Below are 21,647 nucleotides of genomic sequence, written 5' to 3'. Positions count from 1 at the left end.
TTTTCCTTTAATTCCATCCTAACCCATTTTATTTCTCCTTAGCAAGAATCATCATATTATAAAGAGTGATGAAGAGTTGATTTCTCAAACAATGTAGACCATTTTCTGAGTTTCTGAATATACCATCTAAACAAGACAGGGATCAATTAAACAAATAAGCCATTCATAATGGTCTATTTCTGGATAATTTTACTTTTTTTATGTTGTTTCTCTTTCTAATTATTTGTGTCCAAATTCTGGTCATGTCATTTATCATTAGTCTTTCTAATGATAAATTGAAAAAAAAATGGTTACCTCTAAAATCTGTTGAAAATTACTTTTTATACATCATCTAATTTAATCTTCTTGTTACCCCAAGGGAAGTGAGTACCATTATTCCCCATTTTATGGATGAGGAAACGGAAGCTAAGTCATTGAATAATTTGCTCAGAATAACTCTGCTATTAAGTGGCAGAAGTGAGACTGCCTGAGTCCAGACTCGTAGCATTTAACCTGGCCTAAAGTATATCATAATTTCATACCAATCTGTTTTGGTACTTGTCAGTTGTTCTTAAAATAAAATAAAAAATTATTGGTGGAGATGAGATTATTACAGCCAGATAATATGAAATTTATTGTGAGATTTTACAAAAAGATTTAACTTGTCCAAGCACTATCTTCTGGTAATAAATGCACCAAACCTTTAAAATGGGCATTGAACTAGGTTTTATTTGATTAAAACATGCTTTGTGAATGACATACAGAAGTGAATGTTTTTCACCAAAGTTTCTATCAACTGCCAATGTGTCAGATATTCCTTCATAACTGTCACCTTTTATACAATCCCATCACCAAGGCAGACATTTCAGGGAAGAATGGAGATCATCTAGGTCAAGATTAGAAAACACTGATTTAGTGTTTCAGTCATTTCTGCTACTTCTAAAGTTTTCTTTTTGTGGGTGGGATTAAAAATGTTCAACATTATGGCTTCTACTTTCATAACATGTCTTTTCCAGATGTCTGACTAAAATTCATTCCATCAACTTGAGGTTATTCAAGTTTCTACAGGGCAGAAATAGGGGTGAGGGGTAACCATGTAAGCACCCAAAACAGCTTGTTTGAGGATATATAAATACTTATGTGTATTGGTATCAATGGTAGAATTATGTCTTTTAAAAATAAGAACATAGAGGTTAACGAGAGGTAGACAAATGTTAAGAGCCTTTGGATGTGTCCTGAGGGTTATTATCCTCCTTGTTCATCAAAAATTGCATCAAGGATGCCACAACTCCTGGTTCTGATGCCTATGGAGCTCTGGTTTACATATCTTGTCTTATGCACTAGGAAAGAATTATAGTATCTCCAAAGATACTGAGCTGACTTTCAGCTAAGGTTAGAGGTGTTTTTGAAAGGGTGTATAATTAAAAATATAGCAATGCACACTTTTTAAAAATTATAAAAGTATTTCTGGTAAAATCTGTTTAATTTTCTTTGATCAAACACTTTGCAGAAGGGAGAGGGTGATAAGACTGTAAGATTATCTAAGCAATACTATATTTAATACCCAAATCATTAGTTTATATGATTAACATAAAGTGGAGGTTGAGTTTCTCTATTAATGACTATGATTGGAAAAAAAAAAACATAAGAGTTTGTAAAATGAAGCCAAAGAGAACTTATTACAACAATTGAGAAATTACAAATAGCTTTACAGATTTCATGGCCATTTTACCACCAACTTCTGACATGATAATTCTTAAATGTTTACACTTGCTTAATAAACAAAATATTTAATTAGTTAAAGGCCTCTGCCTGGGCTTCAAGAGCACCTTCCTAAATCACCACATGCTCCTTAGCTAACTTCTAATTCATTTCTTTGTGTCCTAAACATGGTCCCTCTGTTCAGCCAAATGAATTATAATTTCAACTCTTTCCTTCCTCTTGGCCTCTCCCTTACCCACCCCACACCCCATCAGTATAACACTCTGTGCCTAACTTGGTCTCTTGCCCTATCACTATGACTTTGCAAACCACTTCTTCACCTTGGAATATCTTACCCTTTTATCACCCATTTATATGCATTCTTTCTTTAAAATTTAACTTATAACTTGCATCTCTTCTTTGAGAAATATACCAACCCTTTGTACTCCAAATTACTTCATTTATGCAAGCTTTTTGCAGTTTACTGACTTGGCTTTATTGATGTGTTGCTTTGAAATAAGTGCTGTCAATCCTTTTCATGTGTTTATATTGTATTTCTCAAAGGAAATTATAGTCTCTTTAAAAGAATGTCTTTTTGAAATTCTATCCATCCCAAGCACCTAGAACAGTGTTCATTCCACAAAAAGTTGTTAAATAAAGACTTGATTGACTGATTGGCCTACTATACTTTCTGTTCTAAAGAAACTAGTACAACATGATTTGAATGTTTTTTTCTCCTTTAGAAGAATTAATAAGTGAGGACTGCCAAATTGTAATAATTCTGGCATTGCTCAATTATTTGTTTTATATTGATACATAATGTGTGATGGCCACAGAAGTTGTATTCTTTACGTGAGTGAGGTAATGAAATAAAATATAAACCATGCATATGTTACTTAATTCAAAAAAAATCAAACTGGGTTGTTGTAGATATGTGGCGCCGGGTGTTATTTGGGTCAATTTTTAATTCTCAAAACAGCTTAGCCAAACATCATTTGAATGTCAACATATCAAGACAGTTATAACGTTAATTTTAAATTCATGCTACCTTTTACAATCACTCCCACGAGATCTACGGATAATTAGAAAATATATAAATACAGGAGATGGAATGGGAGAAGGTGGAGAGAGGTCCCTCACTAGTCTTAAGATCTGAGGGTGGCAGGTTTGTTTTCAGTCCGTCAGTAGGTCGTTGATTAGATTCAGCACGCTGGCCAGCTCCCCGACGGCCGGGTTTATTGGCCTAAGTGAAAAGAGCAGGGGGGAAGACACCATCTGTTGCTTGTATTAATATATTAACCGAGAAGCAGAAATGAAGATAGTGTGGCAAAGTCAACGCATTTGATGCCCGGAGTGTCTTTGATTCCGGTGTCCTCACTTCTCCACTCAGATCCTCCAGTTAATTAGAACGTTGGAAGGGCTGGGCAACTAAAAACCCTTCTTTTTCTGTGGTAGGTTTATCTCAGCAGAAAATAATCCTAGTTCTTGGAATTGAAGAATATTCATCATAAAAGCTTTTTGGGGAGTGGGCAAGAGGGGATTCTACTTAAATAATTGAGCTGCACGAGCGATACACTAATCCGCTCAAAATTTGATTCACTTGTTTTAATGGGAATGGCAGTTAGTAAATTGCTGGAATCTGCGTGAGGTTACACACGTGGGACAAATACGCTGCCCTGCCCCCACTGCCCCCACGCCCCAGGTGTGAAGAACCTGGGGATAGGAGATGAGTCCTTTCTTTAGCGTATGGATCTCAGCGATTTTCTCTTCGAAGATTTAGAGTTTCCAAACAGACTCCGCTCCTTTCTGACAAGAAGTCATCACTGGTTTATTTCTTTTCCCTCTCCTAAGAACTTTTTGTTCGCGGGAGGGGGAGAGGGGTCGAGGCAACGAAAACTGTAATCATGGAGGAAATTATCCACAAGGAGGAGGGGGTTAGGGAGATGTGGAGGCGTGGGGGTCAGTACTGAGGTTCTGGGGCACGCTCCGCGCGCTCTCCCCACTCCAGCCCTCTGCAGCCGCCCTTTACGCCGCGGACACGGGAGAGTTAAGCCAATAAACACGTAAGCGCCGCTCCCTCCCCAATCGGCAAGATGCCTCTCCGGCTCTTGGCTGCATCGACAGCTTGCAACACTCGGCATCTTTTCTGGAGGCGCCTCCTTCAGCGGCTGCAGATGGCATCCGCCTGCGGACTCGGGGCTCGCAATTGATTTTCCCCATTGCCCACCTCTGGTCCACGGACTCACCTCTCCCATCCCTTCCTCCCCTCGCGCTCCTGCGTCTGAGCCCAGCTCTGGATCGCGGTCGGAGGAAGCAGTCGCGGCGGCCGAGGCTGAGCAGCAGCGCGCTTGCTTCCTGATTTGGGGAGAAGCTCCCACTCCGGAGAGCCGACCCTAGCTGCCTCCAGCGCCCCCCACCTTTTGCATCTCAAACCAGGGACTCCAGGGACTCTCCTCCCAGGCACCATCATGCTGGACCCTTCGTCCAGCGAAGAGGAATCGGATGAGATCGTGGAGGAGGAAAGCGGCAAGGAGGTGCTCGGCTCGGCCGCGTCCGGCGCGCGCCTGTCTCCCAGCCGCACAAGCGAGGGCTCGGGCGGCACCGCCGGGCTGGGAGGCGGCGGCGGCGCCGGGGCAGGAGTGGGTACTGGCGGCGGCGGCGGCAGCGTCGTGGGCAGCGGCGGCGGGGCCGGGGGTCTGCAGCCCAGCAGCCGCGCCAGCAGCGGCCGCCCCTCCAGCCCCAGCCCGTCGGTGGTGAGCGAGAAGGAGAAAGAGGAGTTGGAGCGGCTGCAGAAGGAGGAGGAAGAAAGGAAGAAGAGGCTGCAGCTCTATGTGTTCGTGATGCGCTGTATCGCCTATCCCTTCAACGCCAAGCAGCCCACCGACATGGCTCGCCGGCAGCAGAAGGTAAGTGCGCCTGGGAGGCCCAGGGAGCAGCGCTGGGGCGTCCCCGGGCGGGCGAGGCAAACAATGGGAACTGGCGGCGAAGCTAGTGAGGAGGAGTAGGAGACCGCGCCCTGAGGAAGGTGCTGCGAGGTACCCTCCCCCGGCCCGGCCCAGCCCAGTACAGGAAGCACCGGCAGCTTCCCGGGGCCCGCAAAGGGTCTGAAGCGCAACGCCACGCGCCCAGGCCGCCTCTCTCCCGAGCGCCGGCAAGCGAGGCAGGTTCCGCTTTGTGGCCCGAGAGACTCGAGGGGTGACTTGCAGCCCTCGGTGCCCAGAGAGGCCTTGCTCACTTGCGGAGCTCCCAGCGCTCTCCAGCGGCTGGCGGCTGCGCTCAGTTCTGGGCCCGCCCTCCTGGGCGTGCTCTCCTCGGGCAGGGGTACTCGGCAGGAGGGGCGCTGGACGTGTAAGAAGAAGAGAGCCCTGGAGCAGGGCTCGGCTCGCCAGGGCATAGAGCAACCGCCAGGGCAGGCGGGAGAAAGCAAGCCAGGAACGCGAAGCTTCCCGAGGTGCTGCGAAGAGTGCCCTCCTTTCCGCGCCCGTGTCAGCTGATCACTAACAAGGGTTGCCTAGGGATCCCCGAGCACAGGTCCCCTCTGGCCCGGGTTCTTCATCCCTCTTTTTCTCTTACTACACAATCCCAGAGCAGGGCACGACCTCTGGTCCGTCTGCCCGGGTCAACCTTCCTCCCTCTGACCCTCTTCTGTTCCCAAGGTGACTTCGCCGCCACCTTCTGGCTCGCCGAGGCTCTTCAAGCCCTGCCGCTGTTGGCTTGATAAAGTGTAGCTGCAAAAAGCCTCACAGTTATAAGCATCCAAAAGATTTTGAGTCTGAGGCTGGGGCAAGACTTTGGCCTGCCTTTGTGAAAAAAGCGCCTATTTCTATTCTGTAACCAGAGAAGGGAGGGGTTTGGTTACTGCAGAATGAGGGGTAGCAGCAGGGTTCCGGAAGAGGTCAGGTACCCAGCTCAAGTGAGTTTTGTGAACAAAGTCAGGATTTTGTTTGTTCCCTTTTGAATGAATCTGCTGCATGTGATAACAGAAAAGCCAGTCAGCCCCCCCCCACCAAAAAAAACAAAAATCCCAGCTCAAACCTCATCAAGGATGTTTCTTAAAACAGTGAATTTCTAGGTGGCTGCCATTTAAGACTGGATTGAATTGTTGTTTTAATAGGGTATTAGGTCGTCCTATCTGTAGCCACCCTTATCTTGAGTTAGCACAGATGTCTGTTTGTTTTACTTGCATGTGTACATACACCACCCAGCGCTGCTCATTTATTCTGGCTATCACAAGCTTGGGTATCAGTTTTATTAAAAATAAAACTCATTTTCTGGTGAGCTATACACACCACCAGCACTCCCCACCCCACAAAAACACACACAAGAACTGCTTTGCACTCCACAGCCTCTTGTTTTTCAACCTTTGTTTTGGACCACAATAGAGCAAAAGTATCCTCAGAGAAAGTAAAAGTTTTTTGGATATTCTTTTCAGGTTGGATGTTGAGTCCTTTGGTCCTCAGGGTCTGATATTTCAAGTTACAACCTAGAATTATTATGGCAATGGTCTTTATGGCATGGGAAATTCCATCTCCAAAATGTATCCCATTAATAACAGCATCAACCAAAGGTGTCCTATTCCTTTGACAATGAAAATTGTTGTCCCTTAAATGGAAGCTGTTTTGTTTTCTTTTTTCTTTATCAGTCAAAAGGCTACAGAGCTCTGTCCTATAAAAAGAGGCATACGCTAGGCACCAGAATAGGAAAAGAAATACATCCCCAAAGAGACCACTTCTAAATAGAGCGTTTAGCTACCTGAGAAAGATCATCACGAGGCCGTTTTTCTGATCTGATTATGTATTTTGCCTGAATCCATTCAAAGATGTGATTTTAGGGGCAAGCTGGTTTTGTTTTTTCACATGACCTTAACATCAGAGAGACTCCAGGACATATTGATGCATTTGAGCAAACTATTGTTAGTTATCGCAGCAAACTTGTACTATATAATATCCCTGTAAAGCTACTCCTGGGGCTGTTGGCTACACTGGGAAGCTGAGTGTATACTCTTTGATTAGAAAGGACAATGTTTTTTTTTCATTTGTTATATCTTTACATTTTTAGTCCTTTTTGGAAAGAGATGTTTTCTTATTTTTTCTCCAAGTAGAAAGCTTGGAACATTTACAGAAAAAGATAATGATGATTAAAAGTAACTAAAAAGTTTGCATAATGATTGTGGTAAAATTTAAAGTTAACAAATAAGGTTGATGAACTAAAATTATTAGTCTTGGAGAAATATAATCTACTTGTAAGCTAAACATGAATATGTATAGGATAAATATGGATGAATAGGAAAAAGTCAGAGGAAAAATGATGTAGCGAAAGGTAATAGAGTGACATGCAGTGCAAAAAAGAGTGAGAATGAGAGAAAACTGTCTATGAAAAGGCATTGTTGAATGTGGGGAAAAGAAAAGGCTGTATTATACAGAGTATAGTAAACCTTATGAAACTAAATAATCTTATCACTACTGGCTACCATTTTTCAAGTGCCTACTAAGTGCAAAGCACTCCACTTTTATCATGTTTTTAAATTGATTTTATTTTTAAAAACAGTTTTAGATTTACAAAAAAAATTTGAGAAAACAATACAGACAGTTCCCACATACCACTATCCAGTTTCCAGTAACATATTACAGTAGTGTGGAACTCTTGTTATAATAAAGGAACCATAATTGATCAATATTTCCTTAGTTATTCTCTAGTTTTCTCTTTCTGTTAGATCATTTTTAATTCCCCTTATTAGCTCACCAATGAAGGAATTCCATCTCTGAGTTTAGAAAACTGAGTTCAGAAAGGTTTTGTAATTTGCCTAAAGCTGATAAACAAGTAAGAATTGCAGAATGGGTCATTCTGATTCCAAATCCTATCCTTTGAGTATGACACATTGCCAGGAATATTCTGGGGTTGGGGGATGAGGGGTGGGGAATAAGAGCCATAGCATCCTGACAACTTGTCAAGTGTGGTTCTTTACCAAAGGTTCTTTATATCTGAGCTGAGAGAGGCCTGCCAAAAATAGTCAACATGGATACTTAGGTACTAACCTTATAAAGAGTACGAAGGAGAGAGATGGGCCATTAGCTGGTAAATCTGAACACAAAACCTCTGTCAGTCTTTCTGTGTGACTCAAGTTAATAGAAAAAATATTTTATCTCTGAAACACAATTGGGAGGGAGCAGAGAGAGAAGGTACCATAGATTGAATAATTTTGATTGTTAATTACTTTGTCCTCTTTTACTGGACTGCCTGGGCATTCCAATAACTTTGTAATTAAAAGAGAGAATTTCAGACTATTTTAAAAACATATTTCATCATTTAGAGGTATATTTCACTCATATAACTGTAAATTTAACTATAACATGATGATAATAATTTGTTATCAAAGCAAAAATCAGTCTACCAGATTGTCATATTGTATGTTTTAGCAGCTCATAAATGACAATTTGAAAGACAGTTCTTTGCTTTGCTTTGCTTTTGTCACAATGGTAGAGTGAATACCTAGAAGTTGGCATGGCAAAGCTACACCATATGTTTCTAAATTATGTAGTAATGATGATGGGTGACTACCTTGTGTGAACCAGCTACTTACAAATGTTACCGAGGGAATGTAAAATCAGGCACTGTAAACAATTCTGTGTAATATTTAGATCGACATAACCGATTTTTTTAATTGGCTAGGAATTATTCATAATTCCTAGATTGCAAATAACCTAATACACAAATACTGTGTGTGTATATGCAGGTGTGTGTATATGCTTGTGTGTTTGTACCTTTGTGTATGTGCGTGATGAGGGAAAAGGGGAATCCTGAAAGTATGTCTATGCTATATGAACTCCTACTCCATTCAAGAGGGCTTTATGACTAGACCAAATACGTTGTCTGTTAAACCTACTCATTTCTATGTAATTCAATTTATACCTTGCCATGAAATTATGGCTAACCTTGAGTCACTGCTAGCAATAGAAATTCTTTATTCATTCCCTTATTTGACTGTTACTTGGTCTTGAATCAAAAGCCTGAGTCTTTCATACAATCCAAGATCTGTGTTAGCTAACTATATATATATGTGTGTGTGTGAGAGTGTGTGTATTTTGAATCAATAATAGTGATTCATTTATTCAGATCTACTTTGAAGCACTTGGGTTGGTTCCACTATTCAAAATTTTTAAGTTGGCTTTCCCAGTGCAACCTATGATTTGCATTTTTAAAAATAAAATATTCTAACCTTTTGAGAGAACTAGATGGCTGTTAAACTAGGTTTCTTTCACACAGAATTATGTGTTCCTCCCTTCATCAGGGGCAGAATTGAATTATTTAAGTTTGCTTTTTGGCATTCCTCACCCCAATCTCCTCGGTGCAGCAGGCAGAAACTGTTGTGCACTGCTACTAGAAGAGACATTCTGAAGAGGTGGAATACCAAAAAGATAATGAGAGTTTCTTGCCTCATTACACACCTGGAATAGCTTATACTTTTCTAAAACTGAGCTGAAGGACAAAGGAAAGTAAATCTTTCATTCCTGAAGATTCTATTTTGTAAAGTAATAAACAAACAAAAAAAAAACATGATTGAGACTTCCCCTGCAAAAGCAAATTTAATACACAATAATAGGCAATCACAATGAAATATAATCATTATTTGTGATTTGGGGCCACAAGTCTATAAAACTGCAGCTAGCATGTTTAGGATCCTTAGTATCACTAAAGAAATGTGGTCCATCAATGAAGAGTTAGTCATTGCACCAAGTACTCATCCAGGCTTGGTGATGGATCCAAAAGATAGCTGTGAGACATGGTTCCTAAATTGGAGGAACTTATGTTCTAGTTTGGAAGATAAGACATATACATGTCAAATAAGTTGAGAATAAGAAAATGTTTAATTGTAAATGCTGATTGTAAACTATTAAATAAAGGGAGGGAAAGAGCGAGTACATGTACACAAAGGATTGGATATAATAGTGGGGAAATCATGGAGGAAGTAGAATAGGCATAGGTCTTAAAGAATGAGAAAAAATGTGTAAGTAAAGGAAAGACCAGTCTGGGAAAAGAGCATAGGGTAGCAGAAATTTGAAAGGAGTAATTTTGGGCCATTATATGTTAAATTTCTTGGCTCCAAGTGACAGCAGATGACTAAAGCAAAAAGGAAAAAAAAAAAAAATAGAGCAGGGGAGGTTTTTTGGTACATATAATCAACAAGTCTAGTGCAGAGGTGACTTCAGGCATGGCTGGATCCAGGAGTTCAAATGACTTTCTGGAAAAAATGGAGGAAGCTGGCTGAGCAGGTGAAAATACATATATTGAAACCTATGTTTGAGCTCAAATTCTACCACCAAAGTACCACTGCCTATAGGCAGACCATCTTCTGTTCCTGGAGCAATTTCTTCCTTTGTCATATAGAATGGGTGGGGTGGGGGAGGGGAGGGAGGAAGCTGCAGATAATCTCTAATGTCCCCTACGGATATAATAGTTGATGGTTCTTTCTGGAAAATGAGATTACTCATTACCAAGATTTATGAGTTCAATCAAACTTGTACCTGGTAGTTTTTACATTAAAAAATAAGGTAATGGCTTCAAAGCATCCAAGGCAGTGAGAGATGAACTTAGAGTTCAATTAGTCCAATTAGCTAAATTTCCAGATGATTAAGTAGGATCTCAAAAGGTTACAAAACTTTAGAGTGCTTGAGAGGTTTTACACTGTAGCCTACGAGATTGTACACTGTGGCCCACAAATGGAATGTGTTTTATCTACACAGCACTTTTCAAATTTTTGAATTAGCTCCCAAGATTTAAAAATATCAGGATATTTCAAGTAAAAATTGAATTTGGGGCTTCTCTTATAATTGGAAGATGTGGTAACACTGGACCTGAGTTTTTATAAAGTGTAGCAAAAAGAAATAGAAATAAGACTAATCAGCCAACACTTAAATCAATGTTAACCCCTTTTAACTAAAATTATACTTCTTCCAAGAGTATATCTGTGATGGTAGGACATTGGCTATCTGGTTCTTGTTCTTGACACCACCACCTTCTTGCCATTTCTGCACAGGCATGGAGTGTCTGACCCTAGCTTCTGTAATGCAGTCAAGAAAAAGATTTGGAATTTGAGGCTCTATGTTCTATGTCTCTGGCTACTGTGACAGTTTTGCTGTTAGGATCAGATTTATAGTTTCTGCAGAATTAGAGAGCTGACACTTAGAGTTACCTGTTACTTTTTCAATGGCCAGTCCAAACACATGGTAGAATTGCTCCTCTGTTGCAAGCAGGTAAGGAAAGAGGAATGAAATCAGCTAATGGTTTGATTTCAGGCTACCAGGACACTCAAGCTCTGGTGTTTGCTATTGACATTTGATGGAGAAACAGTGAAGGACAGTGATTAAGAACATAGACTCTGAAACCAGAATTCTGAGTTTTCCCTCCTGCCTATACACCTGACTGACTGTGTGATCTTGGACAATTAACTTACACAATATCTGAGGCTCCCTTTATTCATCCATACAATGGGGATAGTAGTGGTACCTCCATCAGTGGGTTCTTGTGAAAATTAAGTGAGAAAATGTAGTAAATCTCTTAGGACAGTGGCTGGCAGATGGTAAGTGCTATAGGTGTTAGTTCAAGTTATTACTAAGTTGACATGTTCAATGTTGTGCAATTTTTTTTTAATCTGTAAAAGGATAGAGCAAGGTAATATATGTAAAGTCCTGGCCATATCAAGCTCTATTGCTGCCATCAACATCGTCATCATCTTCATCATTGTTAGCAGACCTAGAAAGCCAGTAGTTAAGATTATAGCATTGCTACAAAACAGAAGGCACGGAGGATACAATACATGCCTGCTCTTGGGCTTTTGTTGTCACTTCACTAACGTTTCTTTGGACAAAAAAGAGAAGCCTGTTTGCTTGGTTTCAAAGGCCCACTTAGAAAAAAAACAATACAGCTAGAGTTTCCAGGAGATTTTTTACAAGGCTAGTGCAAGCCCACTTACATCGGAGCATTTGACGCAAGCTTGTCAAAAGACCCTGATAAAGGTTCTAGGATCACTCAACTAGTAAATAATGGTGCCCTCAAAGTTCCTTATTCTCCACTTAGCCTTTCTTTTCCTCATGATGCTTGCTATCATAGAATAGGTCACCTGTCTTTTTCTAGCCTTACTATTTTGGTCTTGATCCATTTAAAAATGCTGGTTTACACTATTGACCATTGCCTATTGCCATTACAAATGAACACACCAAATAGGTGTTTTGTGTATGTGTAAAGAGTAAATTCTAAGTATATGTGACTAATTCTAAGTATATATGTGACTTTTCCATAGATCTAGGCTAAGGAAGACTCTCACAAGTGGATAGCATTCAGTAGAGCTTGGTGGCTAAGACCTCCAACTGTGTAGACCATGAGTCCCTGGCTCAAGTCTTGCTTGGCTATGTGACCTTGTGGCTATGTGACCTTGGGCACATTATCCAGCCTTTTTAAGTCATCTGCAAAATGGGGAAAGCAGTGATACATACTTAATATGAACTGTTGGGCAAATGTTAGTAATAGCAGTAGTAGTATTACATTTTTGTCCACCAAATTCCCATGCTCTTTCATACTGTAGTCTTTGCTCATGCCATTCCTTTTTCTAGAATCTTTTTCATCATTCTTCACCAATTCGCTCTTGTTTATCCTTTAATTAAATTGGGCATTATCTCCTTCAGAAAATGTAAAGTTTTATGTTGGGCTAAATGCTTTCACAACTTCTTGATTTCTATTTTAGCTCCTTATGCCTTATATTTAAAGTATTTTGTGTGTGTGTGCGCCTGTGCCAATTTGGATCTATTATGTCCCCCAGGAAAGCCATGTTCTTTAATGCAATCTTGTGGGGGCAGGCTTATTAATCTTTTTGATTAATGTGTGACTTTTTGATTTGGTTGTTTCCATGGAGATGTGACTCACCCAACTGTAGGTGAGACATTTTGATTAGATATTTCCATGGAGGTGTGGGCCAGCCCATTCAGGTGCATCTTAATTAGATCGCTGGAATCCTTTAAGAGATACTTGGGAGCCAACAGAGATGCTTAGAAATGCCTGGAGATGTGGACAGAAGGACATTTGGAGATTCTAAGCTAAGAGATGAAGCCCAGAGTTTGTCCGGAGAAGCTAAGAGAGGACTCTCAGATGCTCAGAGAGAAGCAAGGATGCACAGGAGCTGAGAGAGAGGAGCTAAGACAAAAGCCCAGAGATGTTTTAGAGAAAGCCATTTTAAAACACAACCCAGGAGCAAAAGATCAGCAGATGCCAGCCACGTGCCTTCCCAGCTGACAGAGGTGTCCCGGATGCCATTGGCCATTTTTCAGTGAAGGTATCCTCTTGTTAATGTCTTAGTATGGACACTTTTATGGCCTTAGAACTGTAAATTTGTAACCAAATAAACCCCCTTTACAGAATCCAAGCCATTTCTGGTATTTTGCGTAATGGCAGCTCTAGCAAACCGGAACAGTGACTCTCCTCAACTAGACAGTAAGAACCCTAGAGACAGGGACCACTTCTTACTCATCTTTGATTCCCTGTAGACCAAAGCAGTGCCTGGCACATAGTAAGTCTCAGTAAATGATCAAACTTTTGAGACTCTACATTGGGGCTTATTTTCCCTATGGAGTTTCTAAGAAGAGGAATCTGCCTTTATTATGAAGCTACAACTTATTTACTTCTTATTTACTTCTATAACCATTCTCAGTGAAAATCATGAAAGGTGAACCGATTACTGATGGCTTCAAAATAATTTGTTACAGAAATTAACTATCACTCCTCCAACTTAGTTTGTTTAAAACAACTGACACATTTCTATGTCATTATTCGAACAGTCTTCTTTTAAAGACCATATGCAATTATGAATTCCTTGGAATGGTTTCCAGTCACCATAGTGCATATTTAAGTGGCCCAATGAAAAAATAAAAAAGAGCCAAGGTGAGAACTAAGTTTCCATATTGATATGTGTTTGGTAAGTTTTGACTTAGCTCTTCCTGAAGGAAAAAAAAAAAAAAAGAATGGGCAGTCAACACAATGCTGGTGAAAGTTAGGCTGTTTATAATATTAAAAGGATTATTGTTGCAAAAATTACATGATGAAATCTATAAGTTCTATACATTTATACAGAAATAAATTTGCTTCTTTGATCACCACTTTTATTCTCTTACTGAATTTAAGCATTATTTTCTCTGTTCTTTAATTTTAAGCTGTCCAAAGTCCTCCTTTCTGGATATAGGTAGGATATAAATAAATGATAACTATAGGGCTATTGCATATTGAATGTGGTAGTAATATGATGATCACAGAATATCTGTAAAAAAGTAAAGCTGCTTCCTAGTTACAGATTTTTCTGATACCTTTCCCCAAAGGGAAAATTACCTTTGCTATAGAGTTTCTTTCATTTTTAACACATGGGAGAAACATTGATATGTTTGAAAAATAAATTGAATTATCAATCCCCCTAGCATTCCAGTCTTCTGGCTGCTTTTCTAAAATTGAGAGACATGGAATGAATGGTTAATGCCCTTTCAGCAGCCTAGGAAGAAAAATATCAACTTATATGAAGTGGTATTTCTCAGAGTAACTTCACTTCTGTGCAGTAGAAAAGTTGTGAGCCATTTTGAAGTGAACTTTTTTTTATCCCTAAGTGTCCCAGTTGCAAATCTCCCAGGGTCTGTAGTGCTTTCAACAAGACAATGGAATTTTTGCAAATACACAGAGTAGTAGAGAGAATCTACTTTGCCACTTAAGAAGGCAAAGAGAACACTGAAAATTCTTGCAAATAATTATGCCTTCTGTTGCCCATGCAGAAAAACAGCCTTTTGGTGTAGATGGTAGAGATAGAGTTGTTTAAGCAAATGAATTAAAACATATCTTGAACATCTACTTTGGTGATTTTTCTGACAAGTATAGCAACTGTTTTCTGTAAGACATACTGTGTTCAAAACATTTCTTGGGGGCTCTTCCATATTCAATTTTTGTTTGTTATGCATCATCAGACAACATTGTTTTGTGCCACTTCTACAGACAAGAAATTTACTATATTTTGCAGGCAAAATATGCAAAGACATTTTAGACAGCCTTCCTGACCTCTAGGAACTTAGCAATCTGGTTGAGAAGTTGAGATGCTCCTAAGTAGAATATAATTTAAAGTTAAGTCAGGATGTGGTGAACATCCAACTCTTACATGCTGATGTATCCCAGGGCTCGATCCTCGGTTTTCTTCTCATCTCACTATATACCATGTCTAGACAACCTCACCACTAATGATGGCTTTAGCTACTACCATCTCTAAACCTAAAATTGTCTAATCTTTATCTCTAGCATAGCCTCTTTCCAGACCTTAAAACCCATACATCTAGTTGCTTACATCACTGCTGATAAACATGTGGTCCATCAGCTGGTGTAGGTCAGTGAACTCTTTGTTATGAGTCCACCAGAAAATAAATCAATACATAGCTTCCTTCTTAAAGAAAGTCTTGTAAAGAAGAAAAAAGTCAGCTGAACTGAACGGTATTCTTAGTGATGAAGCTGATGTAAGCTCTTTCTCTTGGTGGGGACCCATAACAAAGGATTCACTGATTGCACAAGTCTACAGTCCACACTTTGAAAATCATTGATCTCCATGACATGGCTGGGTTGTCCTTATACCACTCAACAATAAAAATTTTCTTCTCACTTAAATTCTTTCCCCCTCTGTTTTCTAACTCAATGAATGGCACAGTGGCTATAACCAAGCTGATAAGGCATAAATATGCAACACAGCTTCAAGCCTTTACCATTACTTATCCTCTCCATCAAGGAACACATGTGTCCTGCTGATGTTCTTCCTGAGAAAACATTCATCACTTTCTTCTCTTCATCACTGATACTCTGCTTTAGGCCTTCATGATTTTTTGCATGGACTTTTGCGACAACCTCCTAACTATTCTCCCTGCCTCTATTCTTGCCAACACTCCACCCAGCCAGCAAGTGATCATTCTGAGGAACAAATCTAATCATGACCTTTCCTTGCTCAGAATTCTTCTTTAGCTTTCTGTTGTCTGTGAAGAATAAGATTTAAACTCATTTCATGGCAAAACTGGATCCTCCCTCCTCATCTAGCCTCAACTCCTGCAGTTCTCCTACACACACACACAATCTCAGCTTCAGCCCATTAAACCACTCACCATCCTCAGCTCAGTTTGATGTTCTCTCATGCCTCAGTGTGTTTGCACCTGCCCTTCCTCTTGCTTGAAATGCCCTCCCCATCTTGCTTTCCATCACTTTCCCTGGTAGACTATGACAGTCATCATAAAAAACAGGAATAAATAGTGAGCATTTGTTGGATGTACTCCAGACAGTATTCTTAACCACGTGCTGTATTAACAACACAGGAGCATTTAGCACATCTTACTTCAATGTATACCTATTTCTTTCTCCTGATTCCACAGGGATCATTTCATTTAGTATCTCCAGGTGTCTGATAGATAGTGGGTATACATAATAAGTGTTCAATAAATAGTTGCATGAATTCATAATTGTTAAATTCTTGATTGTTTAGAGGAAAGAACAGTAATAAATATTCTTACTATTTATAGCATGTTTGCCAAGATGATCTCATTTCTTCTTTAAAACAACCTTTTTCAGTAGGTGGGACTTGCATGATAAATCCTTGCATTAGAATGGGCAAAACTGAGGGGCAGAAAAGTCCCATTGGCTGAAAAGAACTTCAGAACACCAACCTGGGGCTTCTAACTGTCCAGAGCTCTTCCCACTGCCCTATTGGTCTCAGATTCACACTAAAAATGGACTGGGCCATTGCAGGCTTTTGCAGGTCATAGTGACTCATACCTTTAGAGGCTCCCCAACCTCTTAGCACAATGTAGTAAAAATGTACCTCTCATATCCCACATCAATTTAACATTTTTATTGTAAAAAGCTGGAAACCATCTTTCAGTCTTAACATTTTTATTGTAAAAAGCTGGAAACCATCTTTCAGTCTTACTTTTGAAACAATTTGTCTTTACAACTTATTTGGTTAATAACTGACCAGGAATCAAGTTGCATCACAGGAATCCTTGCAGATGGAAAATACCAACCTCACCATTTTTTTCCAAACCTAGTGATATTTTATGAGTACTAAATTTAACAACAGAGTTGACATTTATTTGGAAATTGTTTAATTGAACATTTATTAGTTTTCATTGTTCTTTTTACATTTTGGAAATAATACATTTTATTTTTATTTAAGATCTTAGACTTTTTTTCAAGGCCATTGAAAAGTTCCATGATCCCCTCACTTTGTCGGTTGTCTAACAGATAAAATATCGTTACACCAGGCTTGGTGTAAGAAGTGGCATTTGAATTAAGCCTCAAGTTGGCTGGGAAGATCAAAGAATGGGGGTGTGATATTTTGGTAAAAGGAATGATACTTCCAAGTATTCAGAGATGAGACAATGTAAAGCAAGTTTGAGGACCTCGAAACAGACAAATATGATTTCATAGGGTTCCAATAGTGGAGATGAAAGATACAAGAACAAAGATTGATTGTGGATGGCCTTCTATGTCAGGGTAAGGATGTTTGTATTAGTTTCCTGGGGCTGCTGTTTCAAAGTACCACAAACTGGGTGGCTTAAAACAACAGAAATTTATTCTCTCACAGTTCTGGAAGCTAAAAGTCTAAAATCAAAGTGTCAGCAGGGCCACTTTCTCTCTGAAGTCTCTAGGAGAGGATCTTTACTTGTCTCTTCCTAGCTTCTGGGGCTACCAGCAATCCCTGCCATTCCTTGGCTAGTGGCAGCAAAACTTCAATCTCTGCCACCTCATTCACGTGACCATCTTCCCTCTGCATCTGTCTCTGTGTCCAAATTTCACTCTTCTTTTAAGGACAACTGTCATATTGGATTTAGGGCCCACACTAATCCGGTATAACCTCATTTTGATTATATCTGCAAAGACTATTACCAAATACAGTGACATTCACAGGTTCTAGGTGGACATGAAATTTTGGGGCACACTATTCAACTTAGTACAGGGGTTCAGGAGGCTTTATCCTGTAGGCAGTGGGGAACCACTGAAAAATTCTAAGCAGGGCAGGGACATGACCAATGTAGTGTTTTAAGAAGATGATTCTAAGCAAGGCTTATGGAAGGTATAGAGAAGGGAAAGAAAGGAGGGTAAATGCCTTCACATTGTGAGAAAAGGTCATGAATTAGGCTTGAATGTTTATCCAGCACAGATAATGTTAAGAGTTCTGTGGGGAAATTTTTAGAAAACCTGAGAAAATTAATGCCTATATGTAGACATGTCTTGAATTAATAGTTCAAAGGTGTTTCAGTAAAGCAATTGTTGATCCTTTTCTTAATTTTATTAGAGTAACATTTCTACATTTGTCATAATGTGTGGATTATGACTGTTCATTTCTCTTCCTACAAAATTTTAAAAATATGGAGCAAGGTGCTTGCCCTTTAAATTATCTTTAATTTCAGTGACAGCATTCTGAACACTGTGCAGGCTCAAAAACACGCATGTATAATACTTGGAAAAAGTTCATGGAATTGAACCCGGTATAATTTCAGAAAATGTCCTTGTGATTCCATTTCATGTTCCACCTGCTCTGAAAGATGCAGATAGGGTTTAATCTGGCCACAACAAGCCCAGATTTATATCAAGCCCTCAAGGGGACAGGGGAGGGGTCCTGACTTCTGATGGAGGTTTTGAGTCTGGAGGGGAAATTGCTGAGTGTACCCAACCAGACTGAAAGAAAATCTTGGATTTGTCCCTGTCACTAAATGATTGCATCCCCCCAAATCATCTAAGTTTGCATAGGAATCTAGGGGAGAGGATACATATAAGTTTTCTGCCCTTCATCACTCCTCTCCAAGTGGAAGGATTCTGATCTTAGTGGTAAGATTCCAGAACAGTTATTGGCCCACATGTAGGGTCAGTCACTTACATTAAAAGGGAAACATAACATTCCCAATCATCTCTTCCATCCCACACATTCTTAGGTACTATTGTCTCTTCAATCTCTTACCTAATAGATATGGTAAGGTTTGGATCTGGGCATGGGAGTAAGAAACGCTACATGCTTTAGCCTAGTCTTCCAAAGTTCTGATGAAAAAGAGGGATTTTATTTTCCATTTGTCATTGTTATCTGTGTGTATAGCTCCTCAAAGAGAACAGGTGACTGCTCTAAGATAAGATTCAGGGATTCCTGGTCACCAGTCATTACATTACCTTGAAGGCTTCCAAACACCACATTAAATATCAGAGGATCAAAGCCGGCTTCCTAGAGGAGGTTGCATTACATCTGGGGAATAGGCAGGATTTAAACCTGGGGAGGGAAGAGAATAGGTACTCTTGGGAGAGCATGAAGAAGACACTGAAGCAAAAACACAGCTAGAACAAAGAACACATTAAGAGGCATGAAGTTGAAAAGGTAGGTTGGGACCAGATAGTGGTAAACATTGGACAGCTGGTCTTTATCAGTTGTCCTTGAATCTGCAGGCAGCAGGGAGGCTTTGAAAATGATCTGCACCCCTGAGAAGCTCCAAAGGAAATACCACTGAATAGATGCAGAGGGCCTATCAAAGACAAAGGAGATATCTGGGCAGTTGCAGAATGGAGAGCCATTGACTTTGACCTTGTCTTAAGTGATGTTGTCATTAAGAATATTGTCAACACAAGGAGAGTGTCTTATTTGCACAGGACATGATTTGCTCCAAAAGTTTTCCATGACCAGGTTAGAAACAACTTCCTATGAGCTTTGACAAATCCCTCACGTCATTTGCTATCCTCCCTGTTAGCTTAGCAATGGGGAAAAGAAAAGTTTTTTCTACTATCTACTTTCCATAGGCATCCTATTTACTGTTGTATATTACGGATTCAGTATTATAGACATTCAAAGTGAACAAACACTGGTTAAGATTTGTACTTGTTTTAACTAAAACACATTTCTTCTACCTCTCCCTATGAAGTGGCAGTTCTAAACAATTGTGGATCTGCATTTTAGATCAAAGAGATTTTTCGTGGTTTTTTTTCCATTTTTATTTGCTGAGAGCTGAAAGCTGTCTTTTAGTCAATATTCAATTAGGCTTTGAGTTGGAAGGCCATGTTGAGCTCTTACAGGGAGCTATAACGTAGTCACTTGCTCCTGCCTCCATTTGCATGTGTGCAGAAAACAATCCATCATTTTCTACTAAATAAATATAGGTCTCCTGCAGCATAAGTTAAATATTATGGCAAATTAACAATATCTGTTTACTTACTCATGACCTGGCAATAAATGGCAGCATTGGAGGTTAGGAAAGGAGGACCTTTGGAAGGGAAAACCAAATTCAACATTATACATATTGTATAAGCCAAAATTTGAGAGATTTATGATCTGGAACATTTTCCTCTTCTCCATCACAGCAAGAATTCTGTGCATTTCTGTTTTGTGTACTCATCCAAATGCTTTTCTGGAAGACTTCCTCTAATCATTATCCTTTGGCATATTCTTTTGTTTCCAGCACAGTCCGTTACTAAATACAATCTTTGTCTGTGGTTCTAGGATACAAAAAAAATAAACCCCTAGGATTGTTTAAAAGCCAAACAAAAATCTTCTTCTACAAATATGATAGCAACAAAGGTATCTAGTGAATACAGTCATTTCTTTTGGCTTTATATACAGAAAACTAACCTACCTACTTGAAAATCCAAATCTTTAGGGACAATAGTGATAGGAAAGTTACGTTAAATTGGGTGAAAATTTACACTTGTTCCATGATTGAAAAGTCATGTGAGCAACACATATGATTAAACTGACATGGATAGTCTGAAAACATATCCAGTGAATTTAATCAATATTACTGTCTGATTGAGATGATTAAGATGAAGCTTTCTATTGTACGTTTTAAATAGAATAGAATCTTTGCATCCTATTTTTAGTAGACACTACAGGTTATCTACCTCATATTCAGTCCCCACTTCTAAATAGAATTACACTTTTTTTTTTTTTTTTTTTTTTTTTTTATATTCCCCATCCCCAGCTTCAGAAATAGGTACAGGTTAGTCCAAGCCCATGGTATTGTACTGGAAGTATAATTAGCTCATGGGTGACCATGTTGTGTTGATCCAGTCAGACTGGAGGAAACGGCTTTTACTCAATGCTTGGGGGAGAGGTTTCAACATAACCTCTTATTGTAACAAACATAATCAAGAAAGCATTTGCTGGGATTTCTACTGGCAGCCACCTTAGAACCATGAGGATACCCAATTTAGGCAGAAGCCAGTGCTAAAGATCGCCAAGTATTTGAGCGATGGAAATGACTTGAGTTTTTGATAATGGTATCATGCCACAACATTGAGCCAGACCTGGAACCCACCTTCCTTCTAGACTTTCAATAATGTAGTAGTTCTCCTTGTGTAAGTTGACTTGAGTTGAGTTTTCTTTACTTGCAACCAAAATTAGTTTACCTAATACTGCATTTCTCTTCAAAACAGTAATTATAAGGGCTTGAATTATCAGGTCTTAACTCTATTTTACATATTTAGATTCTTTGAATGTAAGAAACAAAATAAGAATTATTGCCTCTTCACTCTAGATATCATTTAGCAAAAAGGTATAAGTTTATTAGCTATAATTAAATACCTAAGCACAAGGTTAATTTTTATTATAACTAAAAAAGATAAGTAAATTGAATTCAATGAAATAGTCTTCCTTTTTTTGACCTAAGATGACTACTTTACATATTTTCTGTAACAAAAACAAAATCTATTTATTACAGAAAATTCAAGTAATATAGAAATATAAAAAATAGGAATAAAAATAATTCCCGATCACACTACCCAAAGACAACTATCATACACGTAAAATATGTCTCTATATCTACGTGGATATTGTGCTGGTTTGGATATATTATGTCCCCCAAAAAACCATGTTCTTTAATGCAATCTTGTGGGGGCAGATATATTAGTCTGTTGTATAGGGTGGAACTTTTGATTAGATTATA

General features: G+C 39.3%; 1 protein-coding gene across 14 annotated transcripts in view; it reads left to right on the top strand.

Moving 5' to 3' along the window:
- Nucleotides 1–3,786: 3,786 nt before the first annotated feature.
- Nucleotides 3,787–21,647, top strand: part of CADPS (calcium dependent secretion activator) — a 495,698-nt gene continuing 477,837 nt past the window's right edge. For 7 of the 14 annotated variants that reach the window (XM_037799587.1, XM_037799583.1, XM_037799559.1 and 4 more), the window contains exon 1: nt 3,789–4,586. In XM_037799587.1, coding sequence (XP_037655515.1) covers nt 4,149–4,586 — 438 coding nt within the window. In that variant the 5' untranslated portion in view covers nt 3,789–4,148. Of the gene's footprint in view, nt 4,587–21,647 lie in introns of all 14 variants that reach the window. The other 7 variants (XM_037799579.1, XM_037799568.1, XM_037799565.1 and 4 more) reach the window with 4 other exon arrangements.

Source organism: Choloepus didactylus, chromosome 1, assembly GCF_015220235.1.
Source record: "Choloepus didactylus isolate mChoDid1 chromosome 1, mChoDid1.pri, whole genome shotgun sequence".
NCBI classification, from domain to species: Eukaryota; Metazoa; Chordata; class Mammalia; order Pilosa; family Megalonychidae; genus Choloepus; species Choloepus didactylus.
Note: the sequence above shows the minus strand (reverse complement) of the source record. Positions and strands in the feature narration are given on the sequence as shown.